At 58.5% G+C, this 27,859-nt stretch overlaps 1 protein-coding gene across 12 annotated transcripts; it reads right to left on the minus strand.

The window, feature by feature from the left end:
* Positions 1 to 10: 10 nt before the first annotated feature.
* WIZ (WIZ zinc finger) lies at positions 11 to 27,839 on the minus strand. 12 transcript variants are annotated; one of them, XM_063658739.1, is made up of 14 exons: positions 27,681 to 27,818; positions 25,987 to 26,251; positions 20,553 to 20,625; positions 20,271 to 20,330; positions 16,412 to 18,549; positions 14,635 to 14,958; positions 8,813 to 8,983; positions 7,387 to 7,890; positions 5,939 to 6,337; positions 4,811 to 5,362; positions 3,157 to 3,684; positions 2,529 to 2,948; positions 2,100 to 2,295; positions 11 to 1,154 (listed from the first exon to the last, which is right to left on the minus strand). In XM_063658739.1, the coding sequence occupies exons 2-14, from the start codon at positions 26,189 to 26,191 to the stop codon at positions 995 to 997; spliced, it is 5,730 nt and encodes a 1,909-aa protein (XP_063514809.1). In that variant the 5' UTR covers positions 26,192 to 26,251; positions 27,681 to 27,818; the 3' UTR covers positions 11 to 994. The 12 variants fall into 12 exon arrangements, with proteins under 12 accessions (XP_063514809.1, XP_054321782.2, XP_063514810.1 ...); XM_054465807.2 differs by lacking the exon at positions 20,271 to 20,330 and having other exon boundaries at positions 27,681 to 27,839; XM_063658740.1 differs by lacking the exon at positions 8,813 to 8,983.
* Positions 27,840 to 27,859: the final 20 nt, after the last annotated feature.

Here is a 27,859-nt window from a genome sequence, read left to right on the forward strand (position 1 = left end):
CCTGCCCCAGGGCGTTTCCAGAAGAGAAATTTAATCTAATTTACATACTTCTAGGTACATCGATAACCAAAATGTGGCCACTGAAAAAAGTTAAAAGGTCAATCAGCTCCCGGCTTCTAGCTGGCCCAGGATTGCAAAATAAAAAGATCCACGTTCCTTATTCTCTACACAAAACGCGTTTTTAAAAAAGTGAAAGGTCTAGGGAGCTATACATAGAAAGCAACAGTGAAAAGGGAGAGGGAGCAGGAGTGGGGGAGGAGAGTCCCACCCCCCAACCCCACCCTCCAGGGCCCCAGAGCCCCTGAGGCTCTTTGGGGGGCCTTGACATGGCAGGAGGCAGCTGTCAGCTCTGAGCTCTTCCCATCTGGGAAGGCCCCTCTCGGGGGGCAGCCAACAAGGATTTCCGTGGCATTGTGGGCTCAGTGGGGGGCTCCCAGGCCCCAGCAGGCCCCACAGAGGGAGCGTGGCTTCCCCTGAGCAAGCACCGTGGCATGATGTGGTCGTTCAACCCAGGAACTGGGGGTCCGGGGCAGGTCCCGGGTCTCACGAGGTGCGTGTGTGTGTGTTCGCATGTACATGCGTGTGACAGGATATTCATGGGGGAGAGAGGGAACCAGAACAGGGGTCTTTGGGGTCTTTGCAAATGGCCACGGATGGCAGACATTGCCCTGCCTGGCTGCTAGACGGGGGAGTGCTGTCCTCCCCTGTGACCAGATCGGCTGCCACCAGAGACCTGGCTGCTGCCCCTGCTGGACCAGGTGGGCATGGGCTGAAGGAAGACACCCTGTGGCCCCAGAGTCCTCGGGCTGGGGGAAGGGCGGCTAGCTGGCTCCCGGCGCCCTGGCTGTAGTGTGCCCGGCCCCCAAGAGGCGCCGGTTTGAGGTTTTGGCTTGCTCCTTTGGAAACGGAAAGAAAGAGGAAGAGGGACAAGGACACAGAGGAGGAAGAAGAGGAGACAGAGGTGGCACAAGAGGGGATCTGGAATGCTTTTGTGTTAGGGAGCCTCTGCCGCCGCTGTCTGTGCCTGCGGGGCCTGGGACTCCTCAGGTTGGGGGTCCGCTTTGGAGAAGTTCATCTCCAGGATGTGCCGCTGTAAATGCCGCACCCACTCTTCCTGGATGGAGAGGGGGCCCTGGAATTCCACCTCACAGAACCTGCATGGGGGAACAGAGAGGGAGTGGCCAGTGCTGTGAGGAGAGGCGGAAGCATAGCCTTGTCAACATCCCTGGGCACACCTGCTGCTACTCAGTGTGGACAGAGTCAGCCCAGGAGGCGGGGGAAGAGGGACCCAGAAGTCAGGTGTTCCCCGTGGACAGCCACCTTCACTCACCATGGGGTCATGGCAGGGTCTCACAGAGACCCCTGCCTCTATGCTCAGAAGTCACTGGTGCCAGGTAAGGGCTACTGGCTTCCAGGTACCCCTGCCATTTGGCAGATACATAGAATCTGAGACAGTAGAGGGCACAGAGAAGCAAATCCTACCCAACGCGCCAGGCCCCCTCCTCCGCCTGTCTTCCTGGCACCTAGAAAGGCCTCACAGCACAGAGGCCCGGAGCCCAAGCTCCATGGCTCAAGACGTGGCTGTGACTCTGACTTCTGACTTGGCCTGTATGGCCTCAGGCAAGTCACCTCACGTCTCAGAGTCCCAGTTCGCTGCTCTTCTATGTACTTGTGGACTTTTGTAAGAATTAACTAAGATCTACTTTTTTCTTGAGCCAGACACTAGTTGAGTGCTTACTTACCATGTGCCAGGCAGTTCTGAGTGCTTTATAAATATTAAATTCACTTACTCCTCGTAACAAATCTGTAAGGTAGGTTTGTTATCAACCCGCTTTTATGAGTGAGGAAATTGAGGTAAGGAGCAGGTAAGCCCTTCCCTGAGGTCACTAAGCTGGTAAGTGGCAGAGTTGGGGTTTGAACCCAGGTCTCACAGGCTACAAAGCTCAGGGTGTCAGCCTTTAGCCTGAGCCCCACCACACCCAAGGGCAGCCACTGAGGCGACACCTCCCAGCTTCCACCAGACCCTATCCTGTTCCAAGGCTCTGGGTGACCAAGGCCCACTCAGGTGGTCTCCCTCCCTCCCCCGAGGGGCAGCCTACCTGCATTTGAGGGTGTAGATGTTGCCCACGAACTTGACAAGTGATGTCTGGGGGGGCCGGGGCACCAGGGAGGGGACTGGCCGGACTCGGGGTGGGGGTTGCCGCACCTCCTCCAGCTTCTGCTGTAGGTCATTGGTGTCCTCGCCTCCCCGGGCTGCGGAGGCATCTGGAGGGCGGGCTTGTCGGCGTTCGAATTCTAAGGTGGAGAGAGGGACCGGAGATGAGTGGGAGGGGTGGACGCTGCAGAGACTTGGAATACACAAGAGCCGAGGACTGATGCTACCTGGATGGGCGGGATGGGGGACGGATGGGTGAATGGGTAAGCAACTGGAGAAAGGACTTAAGGGCCATGGCAGAGCGCCTGGGGAGTGGCTGGGTGGGCCTGACAGGTGCCCGCTGCGCTCCCGACCCTCCTCCACCAGCACTCACTGTTGATGTTCTGCCGCTGGTGCTCCTCAGCCTTCACGGTGCCTGGTGGGCTGGCTGCCAGAGGCCGCTCACCACTGTCGGCTGCCCGGCCAGCCTCAGGCCCTGGCTCCCCTCCGGCACTGCGGCCGACCACGGCCAGGCCCCCAGGTGCCAGCCCCAGGGACGGCCGCTTGTCACTGTCACGGCCATGGCCGGCACTGCGGAACTTCTTGGTGAAGGGGCGGCCGCCCTGGATGTAGCTGCGGTAGGCGCCCACCTTCTGGGGCCGGTGCTTGATCCACTCGCTCAGTGTCTCGATGGGCGAGCCATTGACGCACCACTCGGTCACGCCGAACTGCCGCAGGTGTGCCCGTGCGTGGCTGGCCAGGGCCTTGCGGTTTTCAAAGTAAAGGCCACACAGCTCGCAGCAGGCCTCAGTGGCTGCAGGGCGGAGGGGGTGCTGCTGAGTCACAGCCCGAAGGGGGCAGGTGCACCCAGACGGCCCTGCCCAGGCCAGATGCCAATCCCGCCTCCCACACAGACCCAGCCATGGGGGCCCCACTTGGGGTCAGTGTGCACGCTTGTGGCATTGCCTGGCCTGGCAGGCCCTGGCGGTCGCCCTCCCGGGACCCTGCCGCCCGCTGCTTACAGGAGTGGGAGGTCTTCTCATGAAGGGTCTTTGCCTTGAAGGGCAGTTCAGTCTGGATGTAGGTCTTGGCCTTGACCTCTGCTGGGAGGAGGCGGTCCTCCTGCAGGGGCCGCTTGGCTGCCACTGAGCCCAGGTAGCCAGTGGCTGAGGGCTTGGCCCCAGTGATGGGCGTCAGGCTGAGCTCACGAGGAACCTGGGCTGGCCCTGCACCTGCTTTGCCTGGCCGGCCAGCCAGGGGTGACAGCGGCAGTGGGGACTGCACGGGCCCAGGGGCCACGGTGGGAGGCCCGTCCTCAGCCAAGGCAGGGGCCAGGTCTCCAGCCGGTGGCTCCTTCTTGATGAGGCATGGCTTGGACTTCTTCTTGAGGATCTCTCGCAGCGTGTCGATGGGCGAACCATTGACGGACCACTCGGTCACACCCATCTGCCGCAGGTGTGAGCGTGCGTGACTCGACAGGCCCTTGCGGTTCTCGAAGAACTCGCCGCAGAACTCACAGCGGATGTCGCGCACCGGCTCTGCCCGGGACGCTGCAGGGGATCCAGGGTAGGGAGGAGGAGGAGGAGGAGGAGGAGGAGGAGGAGAAGGAGGCGGCGGCTGCGGGCAGGAAGCCTCCAAGCTCAAAGCCCCCGTATCAGTGCCAGCTGCCTAGCTACCCCTGTCCACACCACCCACCAGACCGCAACAACCTGCTCCCTCATCTGGGCCTCCAGAGGCCCTTTTTACATCTGGCTCTTCTGCTTGTTCTGTCACTTCAAATTCTAGCTGGCTTCAGGATATCTCCCTGTATGATCCTGGGCAAGTCACTTTCCCTCTCTGAGCCTGTTTCCTCCGCTGCAAAATGGAGATGAAAACTCCTACCTCCCAGTGTTACTATGGGAGGGTCTAAAATGGGAACAGCTCTGAGCATGGGGCACAGAGCTGGTACACAACACACGTGAGTGCTAAGGCACCGCCTGGGCTGCCTTCACCTGCTCAGCACACAGTGGGCATCCAATCAACCTGAGCAGAATAAACACAGTGCTGGTGTGACAGGCAAGCGAGCAAGTGACATTACAATGACGGCATACAGAGTTTTCTGTAACCAGGTGCTGTGCTAAGTGCTTTATCCCACTTAATCCTCAAGAAAACCAGACAGAGTTGAGAGTATGCTGATCTCCATCTTCCAAATGAGGAAACTTACCCAAGGTCACATAAAGCTAGACTGTGGAGGAACAGAGATCTTAACTTACACTTGACTCCAAATGTCAAGCTCTTAATTACCAAAAATGTCAGAAAGACACAGTTCAGACGTTCACTGCCAGTCCCTACGCTCCTGCTGTAGCAGACATCACTAATGGACCCCCGCAGTCTTTCTCCCTAGGAGTCTGGCTGGCAGCCACTACCAATCGATTTAAATGGCACAAGAGATGGAATCTTTCTGCTGTCACTGAATGACACAATCCTGCTTCTTAAATGAATAAAGGACAATGGAGCAGCAGCTCAGTTGCAGGAGTCTGCGTAGCAGGAATACACAGCTAACCCTGTGTCCTCTACCTGCGTGTCCTTCCTTCCAATTCAACCCTAGACACTGTGGATAACCCCAAGGGGAGGCGGGGAGGCAGGGAGGAGACCCCTCCAACTGTTCTCCCTGCCCTACTGCAGGGTCACACTTACACAGGTTCAGGGGTGTCATGTCTTCCCGTGGCGCCCCCCAGGGACCCTCAGATGGGTGCAGTTCCCCATGAAGGGCCCCCGGCAGCATCTCCCGCTTGATCTCCACCCGTATTTGTTCAGGCTTCAGCTTCTTGGGCAAGGAGGGTGCAGCCAGGCCTGGGAACATCTTTCGGGCCGTAGGAGGAGGAGAGGCAGTTGGTGAGTGGCCCAGGGGGCTGCCCGGTGGCGGTGGCAACTTCTTGGCCAAGGGTGAGATGTGAAGGTCCGAGGGGCTGCGGGCTTCCAGTGAGCTGCCAGGACCTGCGCCGCCCATCATCTTGGCCAGGGCTTTTGGGCTTGGCCCTGGTGGGTTGGGAGGTCCACCAGGCCGAGACTGGGTCCGTCTCTTCAGGATCTCCCGCAGCGTGTCGATGGGCGAACCATTGACGTACCACTCGGTCACGCCCATTTGCCGCAGGTGGGAGCGCGCGTGGCTCGAGAGGCCCTTGCGGTTCTCGAAGAACTCACCACAGAACTCGCAGCGGATGTCTCGTGCTGGCTCTGGGCCTGAGGCTGCAGCAGGAGGAGAAAGGGGCAGTTAGCATCTTGGAACTGCCAGCATGGTCACCTGCAGGAGTGTCCTGGTCGGCTGGGCGTGAGCGGCAGCAGCACGCCCACAGATTAGGGTGGTGAGGGCAGGTGCAGGTAAGGGAGTGGAGGAGCGGGGCTGGGGGCCAGATACCCGGCAGGAGTGAGGGGAGGCTCCAGAGAGCACATGGGCCCTCGGTCCTGGCGGAGGTGGATGGAACCAAGATTCCATTGCTCTGTGGGTCCCAACAAGGACAGGGTGAGGCAGGGAGGCAGCCTAGGTGCTATGTGCCATCCAGACAGGGGCAGATGTGGGTGCTCTGCACACTAAAAGGCAGGATCTCCTCGCCTTGGCCTTCATTCTCAGGAAGGGTCACGGAGGTCAAAGGCCAAGAGAGAGGGCCTAGCAGCCCACTGCCAACAAGATCTCTGGGCAGAACCGGCCCACTGCCAAGTGCCCCTGTCTACTCCCTGCCCCAGCAGGGAGGGGGCTGTGACCCCCCCCCCGGGAGGGGCTCCAGGGCCCGCAGTGAGGAGGGGGCAGCTGAAGCGAGAACCTACAGAGGTTGAGAGGAGACGGCTCCACATCAGAGGCCCAGAAAATGCCGGCGGCTGCGGCGGCCGAGAGGTCCTGCTTCCCCCAGGGGCTGGCCATACCCGCGGCCTTCAGCTTGGCCTTCTTGGCCGGCGGTGGCGGGGGAAGCAAGGAGAGGGCCGCGGAGGTGGGAGGCGGCCGCCCCGGGTGGGCCAGGGTGCCGCGCCTGGGTGGGAGGCGGATCTGGACGCCGTCCCTCCTGATGAGCCCGTGGAGCACGTCTATGGGGGATCCCTTGGCGTCCGGATCGCTGACGCCCAGGTGGCGCAGGTGGGCACGGGCGTGGCTGGACAGGCCCTTGCGGGTCTCAAACCAGGCACCGCACAGCTGGCAGTCCAGCTCTCTGCCCCCGTCACTATCTAAAGCTGCGGAGACAAAACACAGGGGGGGTTCACGGCCGCCACCTTGGCCGGCCTTGGGGGCCTGAAGTAGGAGGGTCTGGTGTGATTTTTGGCTGCTCAGGCAGTTGGGGGGTCCAAGACTCAGGCCGCAGATTTCTTTTGAAGTTTGGGAAGCAGGACATCCTGTTTCCTGCCTAGCCCTTTGGCAAAGCTTAAGGACGTTGGGTAGACAGGCAGAGACCAAATTCTAGGTAATCGGATACTCCCAGACCCTCTCCCCTAGGATCCCTGCTATGGGAGCTATGTGGGGGCGATGGTAGCTGCTGGGCTCATGCAGCCAAGGGCACACCTGCTCAAGGCCTGCCCCTGGAAGCACGGCAGACTCAGTGGAAGCAACTTCAAGGGAACATGAGGTGCCAAATGGGGGGCTCCATTGGGCAGGGGGTGAGACCCTGGGGTCACCCCCAGACTGTAATGTCCACAAATATATGGGAAAGCCTGATGTTGTAAGGGACGTCCTTGTTAAACCTGCTCACTGCACCTGGAGGGTTTCTTCCCAAACCCTGCCTGCCGTGCCCACAGGCAGCCCAGGAGGTGGGGCTTCACCGGCAGGCGCAGAGAGCTGCCTCTGCATGGTGGACAGCCAGGAAGACTTGATGACAGGACCAATCGTGGGCACCTCCCATCAGGTGATCCCCTGTCTATCCAAGATGCTTCCAACTACCACTGAGAAAGCTAGGCCACAGGAACCCTGGTTACCTTCACTGCCCCTACCCACAGGCCCAGAGAAAGCCAAGAGCTGCCCCTCAGTGGCAAGCATGACCCTGGCAGGCTCATCAGCCGCAGTGAGGCCTTCAGGGGAAGATTAGCAAAGTAAAGCGGGAGGCACGATCCACATCCAAGGCGGCCCAAAAGGAGATGCAGAGGCTCGACCAATACTCTGGCCTGGCTGGCCCAGGACATGGGAGCTGTAGTCCCCACCACCCCCACCCACCCTGGGCCCTGTAGCCTAACCTGAGGTCCCGTCCCTCCCAGCGCCAGAACCTCCCTCGGCTCTTGGGACCCACACTCACTGAGGTTCAAGGGCCCCTCATCCTCAGACTGAGGCCACTGTGCCTTTGGGGAGGCCGGCCGGGGGCTCAGGGACAGCTGGGGGCTCTTGTCCTCAGGATTCTTAGGGGTAGGGGAGCCCGCCAGGGCCAGTGGTGTCTTTTTGAGGAGTGGAGAGCTGGGCGGGTGGCCCAGGCCCTTGGCCGAGAAGCCGGGAGGCGACTTGATGGCTTTGTTGACAGCAGGGGCATCCAAGGGCTTGGCCAGGGTGAGCAAGCCGGGCCGGGGGGCCCCGGTGACCACCTCCTTCAGTGAGCTGGACTTCTTAGCCAGGCCTGGGGGCAGCCCAAGGTGGGCGTCAGGCAGGCCCTTCTGCTTCACAAGCTCGTAGAGGAGGTCGATGGGTGCGCCGCTGCTCTCCGACTCTGCCACTCCCAGCTGCCGCAGGTGGGAGCGCGCGTGGCTGGACAGGCCCTTTCGGGTCTCAAAGCAGGCACCGCAGACCTCGCAGGTGGTCAGGCTCTGGGCTGAAGGGCAACACAGAGGTCGGGAGAGCAGGCTGTGAGGCCCGCGGCCCAGCTCTCCCGCTTCTCCTCCCCCGAGAGTCCCACTCACCCAGGTTCCATGGAAGTGTTTTGCCTCCGTCAGGCCCCCCAAACCTCACAATGACCCTAACAAGGCAGAGAATAGCTTGGCTGCTTTGCCAATAAGGGTTAGAAACTGAGACTCAGAGAGGGAAAAGTTGTGCCCAAGGGCACACAGCAGGAGATAGAGCCCTTCTGTCATCCAGCTAGTGGGACACCTTTCAGAACCTTTCAGGCCTACGGGGTGCCCTGGCAACAGGTTCACACCAACGCTGACCTGCCAGCCACATGCTTCACTGAACTAAGTTCTAACCACCCTCTGTGGTTCAACTTCTGCCCGAAACACTGGTCCTTGCAGTCTCCTGCACCCTCTTGCACAGAGCCTTTCTCCTTGCCTATCTGCTTCTCTGTCTCCCCGTTCCCCAACTTGAATGGCCCTCAAGAGCAAGGGCCAAATTCGTTTTGCTCCTCTCACCTCCCTGGAGTCCACCCCAGGGCCCGTCACTAGTCAATAACAACCTTAGGATCAACAGACAAAGAAATGGTGTCATGCGAGAGATTGCACAGCTAGCAAAGGCCAGATACAGCAAATGAGCTGGGTCTGAGTATGAGCTCTGGACCACCAGGCCCACTGCTTCTGGATGCTGTCCCTCGCCCCGTGAAGATGCAGCTCAGGGCCATGCATGCTCGGGACAGTAGAAGTTCAAGAGAGAAGACAGCTGAGTGCCAACCTTGGTGCCTCAAGGTGCCAGAGGGAAAACTGCAGGCAACCTGGGGCCCCACATTAACCCCAAGGCACGAGAGTGCCCCTGTGAGTGTAACCAGCCTGGCCAGCATCCCCTGCCATGCCACCTGGGCCACTCACCCTTGAGGTCCTGCAGCTCCTGTTTGCTGCCATGAGGAACCTCTGCAGCCACTTTGCTGCTCAGCCGACTGGCCACCTGCTCCAGGGCCCCAGGGACAGGCAGGCTCTTCTTAGGGAGCGAGGGAGAGCCCAAGTCCATGGCCACCATTGCGTTTTCCTCAGAACCCAGGCCTGTGGGTTGGGAAGACAGGCTCAGCCCAGACAAATTTCAGGCTGTCTATCCCCAGAACTAAGAAGATGGCCTTCTTCCTTATCCTTGATGTCTGCTCTCACTCTGCAAGGCGACTCACCCCAGGAAAGCTGAGGTTCCACCCATAACCCCCAGCACCAGTCCAGTGCAGGGACACTGAGGCTGCCACTGACAGCAAACACCAGCAGCTGCTTCCACACACTACAGCATGGGCAGGTCTGGGGTGTAATGCAAATCTGAGCCCAAACTCCCATCCCGGGGGATCTCAAAGAAAAGATCTCTCTGGGCAGAACTTGTGAGGGGGAACGTCTGCCTGTCTTGAGGATGAGGGTGGGAGGCACTCAGAAAGGGAATTCAACATAACACCAGGGTCAGGAGGCTGGAGAGGCCACACAGAGGCAGGGAGCCAGGGAGCCAGGGACAGGGAGGTGGCTTCACAGCACTTGTGAGGAATCTCCACCAGACAAGACAGCTGGGGCTGCAGAGACAATGGGGGACCAGGGGTGGCCTACTCATCACAAGGTGGACCCTAAGTGGGGTAAGGTGAGAACCTGATGTCTGCACCTACAGCGATCCGACTGCGGACAGAAAGAGTTGGAATCACAGAACTTTGTGTTAAGTTTCTGAGACATCTGTCAGGCCCGCAGCATCCCTGGGTGAGGAGTGTGTGGCAGAGAGAACCAAGGGTGAATTTTCACGTCTAGTTTTTCAAAGGGGCCTGGGAAGCCAGTTGAACTCCAAATTTAGAGTTCAGAGAATGGCAAAGGCTCAGAGGATGAAGAAACTGTGTGCCAGATGGGGCCTTGGAGGCGTTCAGTGGGATGTAACGGGGCAGGGGGCCATGTAGGTTCTATACTCAGTTTGAGTCTCACAGAAGCAAAGAGTAAGCGCTGAGGACTGGGGCACCGAGGACTTTGTCAAAGTCTCCGGGTCGGGTGGGCGCGTCTGTCAGATGGGGCAGGGCTGAAGTGAGTTTCCGCACCGGACGGACCGGAACCGTGGCAAGGGACGCTCCCGGGGCTCCAAAGGGGGCAAGGGACATCTGTCAGACGGGGCAAAGGTCTTGAGGAGCGGCGGAAGAGTGTTTCTGAGGCCTGGGACCTCGCGAGCGGCGACAGAAGGCCCTGGGCCCACACAACTAAGGGGCCTTGGGGTGGGGGGGGCGTCCCGGAGACTGGACGGAAGGCGTAGGGGGCGGCGGCACCGACAGGCGGGATTCCGACCTTCCCCTCCCCGCACCCTCCCAAGCGCGGGCTCTTACCGGGCGCGGGAGCGGACGCGGACCCGGGCCCCGGCTCCGGCTCGGCCTTGGGCCCGTCCCGCGGCGGCGGTGGCGGTGGCGGTGGTGGCGGCGGCGGCGGCGGGGGTGGGGGCGGCGGCGGCGGCGCGGGGGGTGCCGCGGGGCCCGGGCTCGGGGGGCTGGGCGGGGGCGCCCCCGCGGGCGCGCGCTCCCGGGCGCCCCCCGCGCGCGGCCCCGCCACCGCCTTGCTCTCCGCTTTTGTCACTCGGCACTGGGCGGTGGAGGCGGCCATCTTGGCTCCGGCGCACGCGGGGCGGCCGCCCCAGGCGGGAGCAGCTGAGCGCCGAATGCCGAGTGCCGCTGCCGCCGCCGCCGAACCCGCTCTGCCCCGCCCCTCAGGGCGCGCCCAGGGTGGCCTGCCGAGTGCCGAGCGCCGAGCGCCGAGCGCCACGAGCGAAACCGTTCGTCTGGGCCCTGTGGGCGGACGGCTGCAGCTGCTGGAAGCTTGTCGCGCGCCCTGGCTAGCGGATGCACCCACACTGGGCGCCCAGCGGCCTCTAACCGCCGCCCCAGCCCAGTCCCCGGACATCTCTATCCCTAGGATGGGAATCTTCCGGCCTCACTCAGACCCCCTTAAACAACGTCCAAACTCTTAAGAGCCCCGACGGGCGGAGCTAGGACCTGCCCTAGGACCCTGCCCCATTCCCTTTCCGGAAAGTCTCCACCTCTGAGTCGGGGATCCTGGAAAACACCTGATCTCCAACCACAAGAATCCCTCCAGTATCATCCTGTTATCCAACCGTCCCCCGACGGTGCTGTTCCGCAGACCTAGGGAACCCCACACGGCCGGCACCACATTTCAATCACCGCCTGCTTCTCTCTCCGATTGTCCCCAGCTGTTCCTTGACAGTTGGGTGGGGCTAGAATCCGACCATTGCCCCGCCCCCAACCTGGCACCCGCCCCCTCCTGCCCACTTAGGGAGAGGGGGCAGGCTTCTAACGACAGCCTTGCAGCGCCAGTGCCCAGACCTAGCCCTAATGTTGCATATCCTTCCTTAAGGCAAGGCTTCCAGGATCTTCCCAATCACTCCTCAATCGCCAACCCTCTGCCTAGCAGTTATTCAATGAAAGACTGGTCATAGCTCTCCCTCCCAAGGATAAGGCCAGGGCAGTGCCAAACCTGGCTCCTCTCATCCGTAGGCTGATTCCTTATACCCCAGTGCCTCCTGCACCCCTAGCCATCCTCAGAGCCAGCTCTGTCTCACAGCCACCCCGAGACACTACAAGCCAGATGTGGGTGAGCTGAATGCCCGGGGAGCAGCCTTTAGCAGAAGCAAGAAGCCTGAGGTCAAGTCCCCACTCTGCCCCTTCCTGATGTGTCACCTCAACCAGCCGCTGTCCTCTCTGAACCTCCAAGGAGAGGGGGCTTTGATAGCCCCACCCTCCCCTTTGCAGGCTCATGAGTGCCCTTCAAGTGGGCTTGTGAATGGGTCTGACTGAGCCCAGAGTACAGGTCTAGGTAGGACCCCAGCAGCTGCAAGTAGGAATAGTATCGAAGGGGGCCGGGTGCGGTGGCTCACGCCTGTAATCCCAGCACTTTGGGAGGCCAAGAGGGGTGGATCACTTGAGGTCAGGAGTTTGAGACCAGCCTGGACAACATGGTGAAACCCCATCTCTACTAAAAATACAAAAAAAATTAGCTGGGCATGGTGGTGGGCGCCTGTAATCCCAGCTGCTTGGGAGGCTGAGGCAGGAGAATTGCTTTAACCCGGGAGGCGGAGGTTGCAGTGAACCAAGATCGTGCCACTGCACTCCAGCTTGGGCGACAGAGCAGGACTCCATCTTTAAAAAAAAAAAAAAAAAAAAAGGGCCACGCATGGTGGCTCACACCTGTAATCCCAGCACTTTGGGAGGCCGAGGCAGGAGGATCACAAGGTCAGGAGATCGAGACCATGCTGGCTAACACGGTGAAACCCTGTCTCTACTAAACAAAATACAAAAATTAGCCGGGCGTGGTGGCAGGCGCCTGTAGTCCCAGCTACTCGGGAGGCTGAGGCAGAAGAATGGTGTGAACCCAGGAGGTGGAGCTTGTAGTGAGCCGAGATCGTGCCACTGCACTCCAGCCTGGGTGACCGAGCGAGACTCCATCTCAAAAAAAAGAAAAAGAAGGAATAGTATCAAAGGAAGCCCCAGCCTTCAGCAATCCCAGGGACGATTCCCCCTGTTCACTCTCCATTCCTCAGAGCCCAACTACTTTTTGTAGCCAAGTTCTTTGCCTTGTAAAGGCTCGTGCAAAGTCAGGCTGTGCAAGACTGGGCCCTTCACTTGTCCACTCCCTTTGCAGTGCCCAGTCCTGGGCTCCGTCACCAAATAGGACTTATGGATTTCCAAGCCATCCTCCACTAGAGACACCACCAAACAAGCTGCTCAGAAGTCTAGCTCTACAGCTGTGTGGCTGTGGCAAAGAAGATGACCTATGGTTTCCTTATCCTTAAAACAGGGACATGGCTGGCGTGGTGGCTCACGCCTGTAATCCCAGCACTTTGGGAGGACGAGGCGGGTGGATCACGAGGTCAGGAGATAGACACCATCCTGGCTAACACAGTGAAACCTCGTCACTACTAAAAATTAGCCGGGTGTGGTGGCACCCCCTGTAATCCCAGCTACTCGGGATGCTGAGGCAGGAGAATCGCTTGAACCTGGGCAGTGGAGGTTGCAGTGAGCCGAGATGGCACCACTGCACTCCATCCTGGGCGACAGAGTGAGACTCTGCCTCAAACAAACCAACCAACAAACAAAAAAACCAGGAACACAACAATCTTAGTTGTACAGACTTACACTGAGGCATAAATGAGATAATACATGTTAAAGTCTTAGTACAGGGGCCAGCGTGATGGCTCAGGCCTCTAACTCCCTGCATTTTGGGAGGCTGAAGCAGGAGGATTGCTTGAGCCCAGGAGTTCCAGACCAGCTTGGGCAACACAGCAAGACCCCGTCTCAAAAAAAATAAAAAATTAAAATTAAAATCCTTAGTACATAGCAAGCATTTGATAATGGAGGAGCATATCAGGTCTGCCAGACAAAGCAAACATTGGTTGAAAATCTAGACTCTAGGCCAGGTGCAGTAGCTTACGCCTGTAATCCCAGCACTTTGGGAGGCCGAAGTGGGCAGATCACTTGAGGTCAGGAGTTTGAAACCAGCCTGGCCAACGTGGTGAAACCCCGTCTCTACTAAAAATACAAAAATTAGCCAGGCGTGGTGGTGCACGCCTGTAATCCCAGCTACTCAGCAGGAGAATCGCTGGAACCTGGGAGTTGGAGGTTGCAGTGACTGAGATCGCACCACTGCATTCCAGCCTGGGTGGCAGAGTGAGAGTTCATCTCAAAAAAAAAAAAGAAAAGAAAATCTAGCCTCTAGGCTGGGCACAGTAGCTCACGCCTATAATCCCAGCGCTTTGGGGGCCTGGTCACTGGAAGGCAGGATCACTGGAAGGCAGGAGTTTGAGACCAGCCTGGCCAACATGGTGAAAACCCATCTCTACTAAAAATACAAAAGTTAGCTGGGCATGGTGATGGGCGCCTGTAATCCCAGCTACTCATGAAGCTGAGGCAGGAGAATCACTTGAACCCCGGAGGCGGAGGTTGCAGTGAGCCAAGATTGTGCCACTGAGCTCCAGCTGGGGCAAAAGAGTGAGACTCCATCTTGAAAAAAAAAGAAAATCTAGACTCTAGATCTGCACTATCCAATAGGATCCCCACTAGCCTGGCACTAGCTTCATTTCAACTTCTTAACAGCCATACGTGACCAATGGTGTCCCTGTAAGACCGTGCAGATATCTAGAGAACATTTCCAGCCATCATCTCAGAAAGTTCTATATAACAATGCTTCTCAAGATAGAAGATGTCATTAACAGCAAAGAATCTGGGGCCCAACTGCCTGGGTTTTAAATCCCTGTTTCACCCTTTCCAGCTGTGTGACCTCGGGCAGGTTAATGAAACTCTCTGTGCCTCAGTTTCCTCATCTGTAAAGTGGAAGAAATAATAACACCTGCCTTATAGGATTGTTGTGAGGATGTAAATGAGTTCATGTTTGTAAAGTGCTTAGAACGATGTCTGGCTCCCAGTAAAAGCTCAGCAAGCATTTGTCAAAGTCACTGGCAGGAAAGATAGTGAAAAACTGGATCCAGAAAGAGACCTGGCCCAGATCCTGAGTGAAACAGAAAGGACACCTAAATAGCAGGGTGGTTGTAAGGAAAGTCATCAACATACTTTGTAAAGTGACTCAAAATGCTTCCAGGAAAGCTGAGCGGCTGCCCCTCCAGCCCCGCCCCTCCAATGCTCTGGGCCCCTGGGAAGGATGGGGCTCCAGCACAGCCCGTCCCCTCCCCTTACCATCTCCATAGGCTGGCCCAGGGTCCTCAGCCCAGGTGGGTGGAAAGGGCACCGTGAGAGGTAAGCGGGGCCGACGGGAGGTCAGGAAGCTGCCAGGCGGACCCCCAGGCTCTCGGCCCAGGGGGCTTGGGGGCTGCTCAGCAGCAGAGGTGGCCAGCAGCTCCTGCAGGATGTTGATGGGTGAGACAGTGAGCTCCCAGTTGGTGATACCGAAGTCACGTAGGTGGGCCCGGGCGTGGCTGGAGAGGCCGGCCCGTGTGTCGAAGCCAGCCCCGCAGAAGTCACAGCGCATCAGGCTGAAGGTGCCTGGGTCAAAGTTGGCCACTGTGGAGAGAGGACAGGACTGCCTGAGGTGGAGAGGGGGCTACTCCCCAGCCCCAACCCCTCCCCATACTCAGGGTTTCACCCTGGACTGCCTTTCTTCCCCGTGGCTGTCCCTTTTGCTCCTGCCTGCCCCTCAGCTCTCAGCTCGTGCATCCTCCCACCCCATTCCAGGAAGCCTGACCCTCCCAGATACCCCCTTCCCATATCTGGCAACATCAAGGAGGGACCTCTCCTGCAAAAACCCTTCTCCAGGGCCAGGTGCGGTGGCTCACGCCTGTAATCCCAGCTCTTTGGGAGGCCAAGCGGGAAGATCTCTTGAGCCCAGGAATTTGACACCAGTCTGGGCAACATAGTGAGACCCCATCTCTATAAAAAAATTAGCTGGGCATAGTGGTGCGTGCCTGTAGTCCCAGCTACTTGGGAGGCTAAGGTGGGAGGATTGCTTGAGTTTAGGAGTTTGAGGCTGCAGTGAGCTATAATTGCCCCATGGCACTCCAGCCTGGGCAACAGAGCAAGACCCTGTCTCTTAAAAAGAGAAAGAAAGAAAAAGAAATGCTTCTCCAGTTGTGGACCTGCCATCTTCTGTGAGAGTATTTGATTAATAGCCTTCTCGTGACTATTTTTACTCATGATCACCCAAGTGCTGTAAATTAAATATTTGTTGGATGAAGAAATGGACAAATGGATGTAATGCCCTCCGCTAGGAGCCTTCTCTGAGCCCTGCAAATGGAGTTAGGGACTTTGTCTCAGCTTCCCCAGCCTCCTGGTTCTCCCAGCTTTCCCCACATCTCAGCCCTGCTCACTCAGTGTCGTCACTGCCTGGTTTCCTGGTTGTCCACCCCTTGCCCCCCACCCCTAGTGCGTAGATACACACACACACACAGACACACACACACACACACTCAAACACCATACTGGCACCTCCCCAAGTGGGCTTTGTGTCTGCCAATGTCAGAACCACCCAGGGTGCTCCTGTTGGAAACAGACTTCTGGAATCAGAGCCTTGTACTGTGGGAACTGACAAACCTTACAGGCAGCCCCAGGGGGTTCTGAAGCTGGCCAGGGTGGGGTGGAGGGGGTCCCACCACTCCTGGACTGGGCCATGAACTCCGAGAGTCCAAGAACTGCTATTCTGTCCACTGCTGTGTCCCCAGGTCCCCAGAACAGAGGGGAACCTTGCTCAGTAAATATTCGTTGAATGGAGGAATGAATGAAATTCTCTGCCTGAGGCTGACTCTTCTACCCACACTCCTTCCTCCAGTGGCTAGAATGGCCAGGGGACTGGGGCGTCTCCACACATCCACCGACCAGGTGGCCTTTACTGTGGCTCCCAAGTCTCTCAGGAGCAGAGGCCCCACTGCCCCCCTGCTTGGCGCTAAGGGAGAGAATTTAGATCAACGGTGGGTTGCCCAGCCATGTGTCTCCTGGGCCTTTAAAAGTGAAGCTGCCCTACCTTTTTTCTTCTTCTTCTGGAAGGAGAACCTGCGCTCAATGGCCTTCACCTCCTCAGCGGAGATGAAATGGCGCACATTGTAGCTGACGCCCACGCGGTTCAGGTGGCCCCGGACATGGTTGGCCAAGCCGATGCCGTTGTGGAAGCGATCGGGGCAGTAGGGGCATTTCCGCTCCTCATGCTTCAGTGCCATGGCCGGGTCCCCATCCAGGAGTGTGTCCAGCCCCAGCGGGCCGCCCAGCGGCGCGTCCAGGAGCAGGAAGTCCAGGGGATGGGCGCCTGCCAGCCCCAGCTCCTCGGGCTGCAACCTTGGGGGCACCCTGGCTGCCGCCATGACCTGTGGCCCCAGCTTCGCCACCAGCACAATGGGCACCATCCCTCGGAGCTGCTGCTGCTGCCCCTGGGTGGCCTCTGCTACCTGCAGGGCCTCTCGGAATGTCTGCTTCAGCTCCAGGGCTGGCTGCGGGATGAGGCTGGAGGTGGCTAGGGGTGAAAAGACCCCATTTTCTGGGGAAAAATCCATCTCGGAGGTCAGTACTACATCCTCCTCTTCCTCCTCCTCCTCCTCCTCTTCGCTCCAAGGACGCCTCCGTTCCCCCAGCCCTTGTGGGTGGATGGTGCTTTTGTTCCTCCCGAGCTGTAAGGAGTAGGGGGTGGATGCTAGCGTGGAGGGAAAGGCCAGCCTTCCGAGAGGCCTCTGGCCTGTGCCATGCGTGAGTGGCTTTGACAGAGGGAAATCTCTGATGCTCAGCTGCTGGCATCCTGGGCCAAAGGCCAGGCTGGGGTCGTATCCAGCAGGGTTCTCCCGCCACATGGGGGCCAAGGACGGCTCAGCTTTGCCAAAGTAGTCCACAGCAGTGTCAGGGAAGCAGGCGTGAGCATCCTGGCTAGTGCCCGGCTGGCTGGCAGGGTCCTCCTCATAAGCCTCGCCATCCTCCTCCCAGTGGGGATGGGCATGCACCAGCCTCATGTGCTCCCTGAGCAGGCTCTCGCTGGGCGCAGGGAAACCACAGAAGACACAGGCGCTGAGGCCAACGGCAGCTCCGTAGGGCTGATAGAGGAGGGCACTGGACTCAGGGCTGGGGCTGCCAGCCCCGCTGCTGCCTCCAAAAGGCTCCTTGGTGGTCTGGCCTGGGGGCTCACGCACGTGCAGCTTGGCATGCTGCACATAGGCCCTGGAGGAATTGGTGCCAAAGACACACTTGGGGCACTGCAGCCGTGCCTCCCGGCCCTCGTCTCCTGGAACTTGCTTCAGCTTTTGGATCTCCTCAATGATTTTCTCCCGGGAGGCCTGGTGCAGCTGCCGGTGCTGCTCCAGGGCAGTGGGGTCGGCAAAGGCCCAGCCGCACTCGCTGCAGGCCAGCGGGGCCAGGTCCGCAGGGGGCTCCTGGCCCGGGGCTCGGCGGTGCTGGCTCATGTGCTCCAGGAGGTGCTCCTTCTGCTTGAAGTAGATGCTGCACTCGATGCATGGGAACACGGCCGGCTCCTCATCCTCGTCCTCATCTGGGCTGGCCACTCCTTCGGCCACCTCCTCCAGCAGCTCACACAGGTAGGGCCCGGTCCGGATTGGGGGCAGTAGCGGCTGCAGCCGCTCCACAGAAGCCTCCGAGTTCACTGTCCAGGTCTGTGTGGCTACCTCCGAGGCTGACGTGGGTAGGCCCCACTCGGACGGCTGGGCCAGCCCCTCCAGGTCCTCCAGATCTTCTCTGCCACCCACCACCGCCATGTCCAGCGTCTTTGGGGTGTCTTCCACTGGCACAAACACCCTCCTGAAGGGGGCGAGGGGTGGTGGCTGGGCAGGCAGGTCCAAGTGCAGCCCTGCGTCCTGGGGGGATCCCTGCTCGTCCTCATCTTGGAGCCAGTCGAACCTGGGGCGGCCCTGGGCATGTTTCTCCAAGAGCCTTGGTTCCCCCCGGTGGTGTAAGAACCTTCTAGAGCCCTCTAGCTCAGCGTGGGGTTTCATGGTTCTCACAATGACGGAGTCCTCGAATCTCCGCTCAGATAGGATGCCCTCCCCAGCCTCCTGGACAAGGGGGTGCTCCCAGGGCCCCTGGCCATCAGGGGTACCTGAGAAATGGCCCAGAAGATGGGGTGGTGGGGAGCCCGGCCGGAAGTCCAGGCTGCCTCCATCCCAGCAGCTGTAAGGAAGTGCCAATGGGGACAGGTTAGCCATGGGCTGCAGTTTTCCTTCCTAGGGTGGTGATGGGGGTCCTCCCAGGCCGTTTGAAGCAGGACCCAGAGATCCAGCCCGAGGGTGACAGGGGTGTGGGGGTGAGGGTGGCAGGTAGGGGGAGTCCACGTGGATCCTTCCGGACCTATCGGGTCAAAAGCCAGGTTCAACTCCTAGGATGCACCTGTTCACAAAGCCTAGCCCTGCTGCATTGTGGGGGAATGTACGGAGACCACCCCTGGGCCACACGGGGATGTGGCCACCTCTAAGAAGTCTGGTGGCAACAGTCAACTCTCATCTCTCCCCAGGGACGACCCAAGCCTCTCATCTGTGCTCCAGGCTGCTTCTGTCTTGGTCCTCCCCAAACTGGGGTGATTTTGCTAATTTAGTTTCACCTCTCCCCCAGATTTGGTGATTAACTTTGTGGCAGAACAGTTCAAAGGAATGTTCCTTTTCCCTGCATCTCCCCCCTCCGGAAAGGCAGAGTCAGGAGAGGTTGAAGGTCCCTGCTAAGCCTTTGGCCCCAGTGATCCTGACCTTCTTGGGCAGAGGGGTGGGAGTGGGGTTGGGGGAGGCAGGGTAACCATTCTGGGCCTCAGTTTTCCAATCCTCAAATTGGGGGTAATTCCCAAAAACTGGGAACCCCTTTGTCCTTATACAACATCTGTGACTGGGAACCCCTTTGTCCTTATACAACATCTGTGGAGCTTTCTCATAGCCATCATCAACAAAAGGTGCTTGCAACACAAGGCAGGTGCTTATTTAAATGCTCACAACCACAACCTTTCAATGACCCCACAGGGTGTAGGGTGAAGATGACACAACTCAGTGCTTGAGAAATGCTTTGTTTCACCTCATGCCTGGCCCAGTGTGGGTTCTTATTATGACCATTTGAGATCGGTTCTCCCTTCCTTTTCAAGATCCTGCCTCCATCAGGGGATGCCAATCACGCTTATGGAACAGATGTGGAAAATGTTCCATTCAGATGTTGGGTGGAGACCATAAGGTCACCTTTCTAAGCTCCATCACTGACATGTGATACTAACAGGACCGTCCTCCTGGGGCTGTGGCAAGGATTCAGTGGGGATAAACACATGTTCAGAGCGTAGCTCATAGCAGCTATTATTAATTAATTAATAATATTCTTGTTCATTCTGAGAGCTATTAGTAATCCTGATAAGCTTACTATGACCTGGCCAGGCATGGTGGCTCATGCCTGTAATCCCACCTCTTTGGGAGGCTGAGGTGGGTGGATCACCTGAGATCAGGAGTTCTCGACCAGCCTGACCAATATGGTGAAACCCCATCTCTACTAAAAATACAAAAACTATCCGGGCATGGTGGCAGGTGCCTATAATCCCAGCTACTGGGGAAGCTGAGGCAGGAGAATTGCTTGAACCCAGGAGGTGGAGGTTGCAGTGAGCCGAGATCGCGCCACTGCACTCCAGCCTGGGCGATAGAGTGAGACTTTCTCAAAAAAAAAAAAAAAAAAAAAGATCACTATGACTTATTAGCACCTGCCAAGCCATTTAATAAAGGGTAGGGACCATCAGCATTGCTCTTGATTCCTGCTCTCACCCAATGCCCCTTGGATCCTCAAGGCGAATTCATGAGATGCATCTTATGGACTCCATTTTGCAGATGAGAAAACTGAGGCCCAGAGAGGCCTAGTATCATTCTAAGGGTCACCTGGCAGAGAGAGGACTCCAAGGGTCCAACATCCAGGCTCCTGCCCCTCTGGCCCTGCTCCTGGCAAGGGATAATGAGAGTTGACCCTCTGTGTTCATCCCAGACCTCCCCCAACCCCAGCACACGCCCAGGGGCTTGCCTGCCGGGAGCTGCCTCCTCCTCCTGCCTGGCCTCCTGATTCCCTCCTGTCCCCTTCTCATTTCCCAGGGGCTTCTCTGAGGCCTGGGCATGTCCTGCTTGCCCCCCTGCCCTCCCTGAGGTCAGGGCCAGCATGGCACTCACCAGCTGCTGATCCGATGGGTGGCGGAGGTGGCACGGGGGAGGGCTTCGCTGAGGCCGGGATGGGGCTGCCCGTCTGCAACAGAGAGGGGAGACCCTGAGGGGCTGGGGTCCCCCTGGCCGGGGCCCTCCACACCCCAGCTCCAGGAGCCCTGCCAGGTGCCTCAGAAAGGCCCTGCTGGCTCCCAATTCCTCTCCCTGAGAGGCCCGTGGCCTCTGTGGTCCTGAGCCCTGAAAGGGGTTTCTTTGGAGGAGTCCCCTTGGCTCTCCTGGGGGACCCCAGGGCCTTGCTGCCTTCCAACCCTCCTCTCTTTCCCCCAACCCAGCAGCCAGGGTGGTTTTTTACAAGCCTCACCCTGGTAAAAACTCACCTGGCTTTTCATTATACCTATAATAAAAACCAGACTTCTATTTTTTGAGATGGAGTCTTGCTCTGTTGCCCAGGCTGGAGTGCAATGGCGCGATCTCGGCTCACTGCAACCTCTGCCTCCCGGGTTCAAGCGATTCTCCTGCCTTAGCCTCCCGAGTAGCTGGAATTACAGGCGTGTGCCACCATGCCTGGGTAATTCTTCTATTTTTAGTAGTGAGGGCGTTTTGCCATGTTGGCCAGGCTGGTCTCAAACTCTTGACCTCAAGCGATCCACCCACCTCGGCCTCCCAAAGTGCTAAGATTACAGGTGTGAGCCACTGTGCCCGGCCTAAAAACCAGACTCTTAGCCGCCACCTACAAGGCCCTATGAGGTCAGACCTCTGCTGGTCTCTCCAACCTCCCATCTCTCTCCTGGCCCTTCAATGCCTCCATTCTGACTGTATGGGCCTCCTCAGGAAGCCCCAAGCCCACCTAACTCTTTTGGGCCTCAGGGCCTTTGCACCTGCTATGCCTTCTGCCCGGGGCACTCATCTCTGACTACCTAACTCAAATGAGCCACTATGATTTTCTCTCTCAGCATCTGTTTCATTTCTTTCTTAGAACTTTCTGAAATCACCTGGCTCTTTCTTGGGATGACTGCTGGGTCCCCCACTAGCATGTAGTCACAGTAGACCAGGTACTTTGTCGGCATCGTTCACTGTAGCATTCCAGCACCTGGCATGCAGCAAGTGCTCAGCAAATCCTTGCCAGATGATGAACGAGGCACCTGTTCTAACCTGAGCTGCAGAGAGCCCATCCCTGCCTTCTGCACCCTCTGCCAGGCCTATGTCCTGAAATCCAATCCCCTCCTGGGACCCTCTCCCCACCAACACAGATGGAGCCAACTCTCTATTATCCGCCTGTGGAGCCAATGCCTGGAGCGACCACAGGAATCCTGGCCTGCGTCTCTGCCCGCCACACTTGCCTGATGCGGGTAAGCCTGCCAATCGGGGAGCAGGCCAATTGCCTGGGCCAAGGTTAACACACTGGGGGAACTTGTGCCCTGTCCAGAGCCCGACAGATGCAATTGTTGGATTAGCCTCAATTTGAGGATGGTCCAGAAAAAGGGATAGGGCTGGGGCGAATTCTTTTTCCAATCCCTCATCATCCAATTGGCCCAAGAAATTGAGAGCTGACTGTTGAGAGTCAAGGGATAAAAATGGAGGTAGGGTGGGGAGAGGGTGTTGACCAGAAAGGTGTGGTCACTGGCTGAGGGTCCTTCTTCTGAACCCAAGAAAAGGGTTGTGACTGTTGTGTGACCTCTGGAAGGGGTGGTGGGGGTATGGAAATTTGCATCATCTACAGCACAAGGTGTCTCAACATCAGCACTATTGGCATTTGGGGCCAGATAATTTTCTGGGGTGGGGTCCATCCTGTGCATTGCAAAATGGTAAGCAGCATCCTTGGCCTCCACACTCCAGATGCCAGCACCTCCCCAGCCCTCGGTCATGACAACCAAAATTGTCACCAAACATTACCAAAGTGTCCCCTGGAGGGGGAGGCGAATCACCCCCATTTGAGAACCACCGGGATACACTGATGGGCAGCAGAGCTATGCCTGGGTGCAAGGGCTGGTTTTAGGATGGGGGTGTTGGAGAGGGCGTTCAGAGTTGGGAAAGAAAGGCCTGGCCCAGCCAAGAAACGGTCTCTAGAGAACATATGAGTCATAGATTTGACTTTTTTCAGGAGAGGGCAGCCGGTTCGCATATAACCTGCCCTAGCATGACCTAGAGGTGTGAGTCTGAGGGTCCCGGGCATCCTGCTTTTGAGGTTCTAGGACCCCAAGCTCCCAAGATTCCGGGCGTCCCAGATTTGATGATTCTGCGATTGCCGTTGTCTAAGAATTCCAAGAGCCAGGGGACCGCGTGGCCTCTTTGTCTGAGCAATTCCAGCGAGGCTCCTATTTTTAGTGGCAGTGACTTTGGAGGAAGCAGGCCAAGCAGTGCCCTGTGTCCAAGACACCTTGGGGGTGGGGGCTTCACCCAGAGGCCTCCACAGTTGATGGGGATCCAGGAGTCCCTATGGGTCAGATGAGGTGCTAGGTCGCAGCCCTTAGGCAGTGGCCATGCCAAGGGGCCCTTGTTGGCTCCTGCCATCTGGGTTCCCCGAGAGTTTGCAAATGCTGGTGGCAAGGGGTGTCCATAAGCAGCCTGAACTCCAAGCCTGGGGTTCAACTTGGTAGAGTGGCCAAGAACCTAGATTCTGGAGCCAGACAGATCCGAGTTCAAGACCCCAGGGGTGCCCTGAAGGTCGTGCCTCTCCCACTCCGAGCCTTGGTTTCTTCCTCTGTGCAATGGGAACAGCCACTGACCCAGTCTCGCAGGGCCAGCAATGGGTGCCAACAAGATTGCAGTAAATGCTCCATCCAGAGAAGTGGCGGTGGAGGGGAAGAAGGCTGGTGGGAGACCTGGGGGATCAGGGCTGGTTCAGCGATGTCTCAAGGGGGAAGCTTGTGGCTAGACCCCAGAGCCTCAGGTCCGGTCACTCCATGCTCTGATTTTCTCCCCAGGCTGGGGCCTCAAGATGGCAGAAATGATATGTCATCTGTCCCTGGGTACCCTGTCCCCAACACAATGCCAGGCATGTACCAGACTCTTCATCGATCCATACAGACCACCTCAGCCCCTGAGTCTTTTCTAAACCTGGGAGGCCCAACCAGAGAGGCAGGAGCTGCAGAGGGGGTGTGGGAGCTCTGGGTAAACAGCCGTAACTGGGGACAGAGGAGGCGGCGGGCACACCCCTGCCCAGGCAGAGAAGTTTGGAGGTGGCCACTCCAGTGTGCTCTTGGGGGGCTCCGAGGGCTGAGTGGGGATAAAGGAAGGCCCAGGCTTTGGGGTGGAATAGCAGCCCCAGAGCCTGTTCCTATTTATAGGCATCACAAGACTAGTAGGGCAGGTGCCCGTGTCCCGGAGGGGGAGATCAAGCGGGCAGAGAGGGCAGTGGGAGAGACGTGGTGTCCCAAACCCAGGCATTCTTCCAACATCCAGGCCATGACCTCACTCTAAGTCAAGCCATTCCTACCCCTGCCCCTAGCTGCTGAGGGAAACCTTCAAGGGTGGGCCTGGCCCCCCTCAGCAGCCACATTTCTCTCCTCCCCAAGCTATAAAACAGATGCGTGTATGAGACCCTGGGTGATTCCCCAATGGGAGTGAGGATGCACCTACCTGCCTGCTTTTCCCCTCTCCCCAGACCTGGGGCATCTGTGAGGTAGAGAAGAGACGTCCAATCCCTCGGAACCAGACCCAGAGAGGACCCTGGGATCCCTAGAGCCTGTACCCTCAGGCTCCCACAAAATCAAAGTCCCCGCCCAGCCCTGGCCGGCTGTGCGACCTGGCACAAGATCCTGCCTCTCTCTGAGCCTCAGTTATTAACTCAGTTATTAATGGCTTAGAGGAGGGGATTGCTAAAGTTTCCCTGAATGCTGATACTCTGGAGTTGGATGTACCCTCTGCCCTCAGGGGTCTCACCTTGCCACCCCACTGCCTGACACCTGCAGATGCCACCAGCTACCTCTAAGCCTTTGCACGTACGCAGCCCCCTGCCTAGATGCTTTCTTCCCCCTTGGTCTGGCTCATTGTCCCTCATCCTACCTCTCACTTCCTGCAGGAACTCCTGGTTGCTCCCCACCAGGTGCTTTCCTCATCACAGCCCCAGCTGCTGTGTCATAACACCTGGTGACATAACACCAGGTCATAACACAGTATCATAACGTCTGTCTCCCCAGCCTCAGATGGTGGGGTCTATGAGAGCAAGGATGGTGTGTGCTCAGTCACTGCTGTGCCCCAGTGCGTGGCCCCTAGAAGGTGCTGTGTATTTATAAATATCCGAGCATCATGAGTGGTAAAGGTGGCCAGAGCAGGTCAAGGATCTGTGAGGATGCAGCAGGGTGGTTAAGAGTGAGGGCTGTCAAGCCATGTTACTCCCTGGCTAGGTGACCTTGGGCAACTTATGTCGCCGCTCAGGGTCTCGGTTTCCCCATCTCTGACACGGGATAATAATAATGAAGGCTATTCCACAGGGTTCTTTGGAGAATGACAGAAGATGATCATGCAAAAGCCTTGGCACGGAGGAAGCCCTTGATGAGGTGTTTGGAGATGGGGGCGGGGGGTGTGATGCATCAGCCCACTGTTTTCCAGGCATACCAGCCTCCTACCAGGTCCTTGGACACGTCAGGCTCCTCCCCACCACAGGGCCTTTGCACTGGCTGTTCCCTCCACCCAGAATGCCCTTCCCACCATTCACTCCATGCTCCATTCAAATGCCACTCTATCAGGGAGGCTCTCCCAGGTCTCCCAGGCATGATCCTGGCACTCTGTTTAATGCCTTCACAGCATCTGTCACTACCTGTCCTTCTGATATTCGTTTAGTTGCTTGTTGTCCATTTCCCCTACTAGAGTGTCAGCCCCTTGAGGGCAGGAATTCTTGCCTCTTTGGTTTACAGCTGTCTTCCCAGCACCTAGCACATACCCTGGCACACCGAAGGTGCTCAGTATTTAATGAATGAATAACACGTCTGGAGGTGGGGAGAGTGTGAGATACCTTTTTGCTGGGTAAACCGAGGGGTGGCCAGCATCGCTGACTACCCAGCCTCTCCCTAGCCACCACAGAAGCTGTTTTGGCCCATGGCTCAGGAACAAGATACACCCAGACAGCCAGAGGGAGCTGGGATAGACTGATGGGAGTGGGGAATACCTGTGGAACAAGTGGGCTGGGGGCAGGGAGTACGGGGTGCTGAGATGGGCCTCTGGACCCAATTAGTATGCTCAGAGGAGGAAGCCAGGATGACCTGAGTTCAAGTCCCAGCTCCACACCACCCAGTGGGGAGCCTTGGTCTGGTCACTGGCTCCCAGGACACCTGTTTTCACAACTGTCAAATAAGAAACTAAACAGAGCGCAAAGAAAAGGCTCTGGACCCAAGCGGAATCAGCATCCCAGCTCAGCCACTGCTGCGCTGGGTGACTTGGCTCTCTCTGAGCCTTGGGGAATGGGCTGGATGCTCCCTGGGGGCCACAGGGCCCATTCTCTTACCAGAGATGCCACCTCTGCCATCCAGAATGTCTCGGGGGCCGTCCTTGGTGACAGGCAGGTAACGGGTGGACCGGAAGATGCCACCTTCCCCCTCAGCAGCTTCGGCCCCACCCTCGATGTTCTCCCTCGGAGTCGGGCCGGGCAGTCTCTCTGGGCCTCGGGGACGATCTGGTGCAGCCAGGCTGCCTGCCAGGGACCCCTCCATCGGATTTTCTCTGCTTGGATCCACTCAGCTGCTGGACTGGCTCAGCGGGGCATTGTGGGCCTGGGGATAGAGAGAGGGAAATGCTTAGGGGATGGAGGAAAGGGAATCTGCCTCAGTTTCCCATCCCTCAAAACCTCGGTCCTCACCTTTGCAGCTCACTGCCTCAGTTTACCTCCCAGCCCAGGGGAGCTAATGGTGTTCAGACCTTTTCCACACACCTTCTATCCCAATGGCCCCTACCCTCAGCATGCCTCCGTCTCCTCATCAATAACTCCTCCCCTTTATACAGATCCTGCACTGCCTCAGTTTACCCATATTGACACATGCACACTCAACCACCTGGTTTTCTTCCATCAATCTTACGATTTCTCCAGACGCCTCCCTTCATTCACACACAGCTGCACTTTCCCCAGTCCTGCCCTCACATCCATGCACACGCACATCCTACTGCCATGCCTTCGTTTCCTCGGCAAGAATCCCAGCCACTTGTACACTCCGATCCTATACACCGTCAGGAGTCTCCCATCATTACCCCTTTACTTTTCTCCATTGGGTTGTCCCACACCAATGATCCCTGCACTTTTCCCACACTCCAACCCTTCCCCCACACAGGACCTTAGGGTTCTCCAGCATTAACCCCTTCACCCCCCTCCACACACACAGCCTCAAGTGACCCCAGCATTAACCCTTTCACTTCTCCCCAACATTATCCCTCATGCATACCCAGCTTGGGCTCCTCCATTCCCCCCACCCCCCAACCAAGATTGCTCTAGTCCTCGGGCGAAAGAAAACGATGGGGCTCCTGGTCCAGAAATGAGGACCCTGGGGAGCGGGGGTTGTCCTCTCTACCTATAAATACCTTCAAGGTAACGGCGGAAAGTGAAGGGCAGGAATGAGGCGCCCTCCCCAGGGAGATGGTGGGGAGGCCGGGCCCAGGCAACCGGGGCGGGGCCGGGGCGCCAGGCCTGGTTGCAGGCGCTGCCCTCGGGGGCCTGGGGATTCCCAGGGGGCTCCTCCGTGGGCTGGCAGTCTTGGTGGGGGTCCCTACCCAGGCCCGGAGGAAGCACCTGCGGTTGTCCACCGGGTGGGCACTGCCCGCGGGGAACGGGCGGGACCGCAACTTCGGAGCACTTTGGCAGCGTGGGGAGGGGGCTCCTACCCGGACGCCCCCCAGGGGTCGCAGAGGTGGGGGCTGCGCCGCGCGGGCCCACTCCTCGGGGGTCCAGGGTCCGGGGGATGCGCCCTCCGCCCGTGCACCCCGGGGCAGGAGACCCCGCGGGACGCGCCGAGGTAGGGGGGACACCTGCCCCAAGACCCCCGCCCCTCCCCCCACCTGCACGGCCCCGCCCCCGACCAGGCCCCGCCCCTGAAGGCCCCGCCCCCGCCCCCGCCCCGGGGGGTCCCGCCTGGCCCGGCCCGGCCCGGGCCTCCCCCGCCCCGCTACGGCTCCGCCCCACCCGCGGGCTCCCCAGGCCGGGCCGGGCCTCACCGGGGAGGCGGCGCCGCCGGCCAGGTGCCGGGGCTCGGAGCTCCCCTCCTTGGTGCGGCCGTCGCTGCCGCTACCGCCGCTGCCGCTCCCCGTGCCGGTGCCGCGGCCTCCGCAGCCGCCGCCGCCTCCACCGCTCGGGGGACATTGTCCCTTTAAATCGCTCCCCCCGCCGCCCCGCC

This window comes from Pongo pygmaeus, chromosome 20 (genome assembly GCF_028885625.2).
Source record: "Pongo pygmaeus isolate AG05252 chromosome 20, NHGRI_mPonPyg2-v2.0_pri, whole genome shotgun sequence".
NCBI classification, from domain to species: domain Eukaryota; kingdom Metazoa; phylum Chordata; class Mammalia; order Primates; family Hominidae; genus Pongo; species Pongo pygmaeus.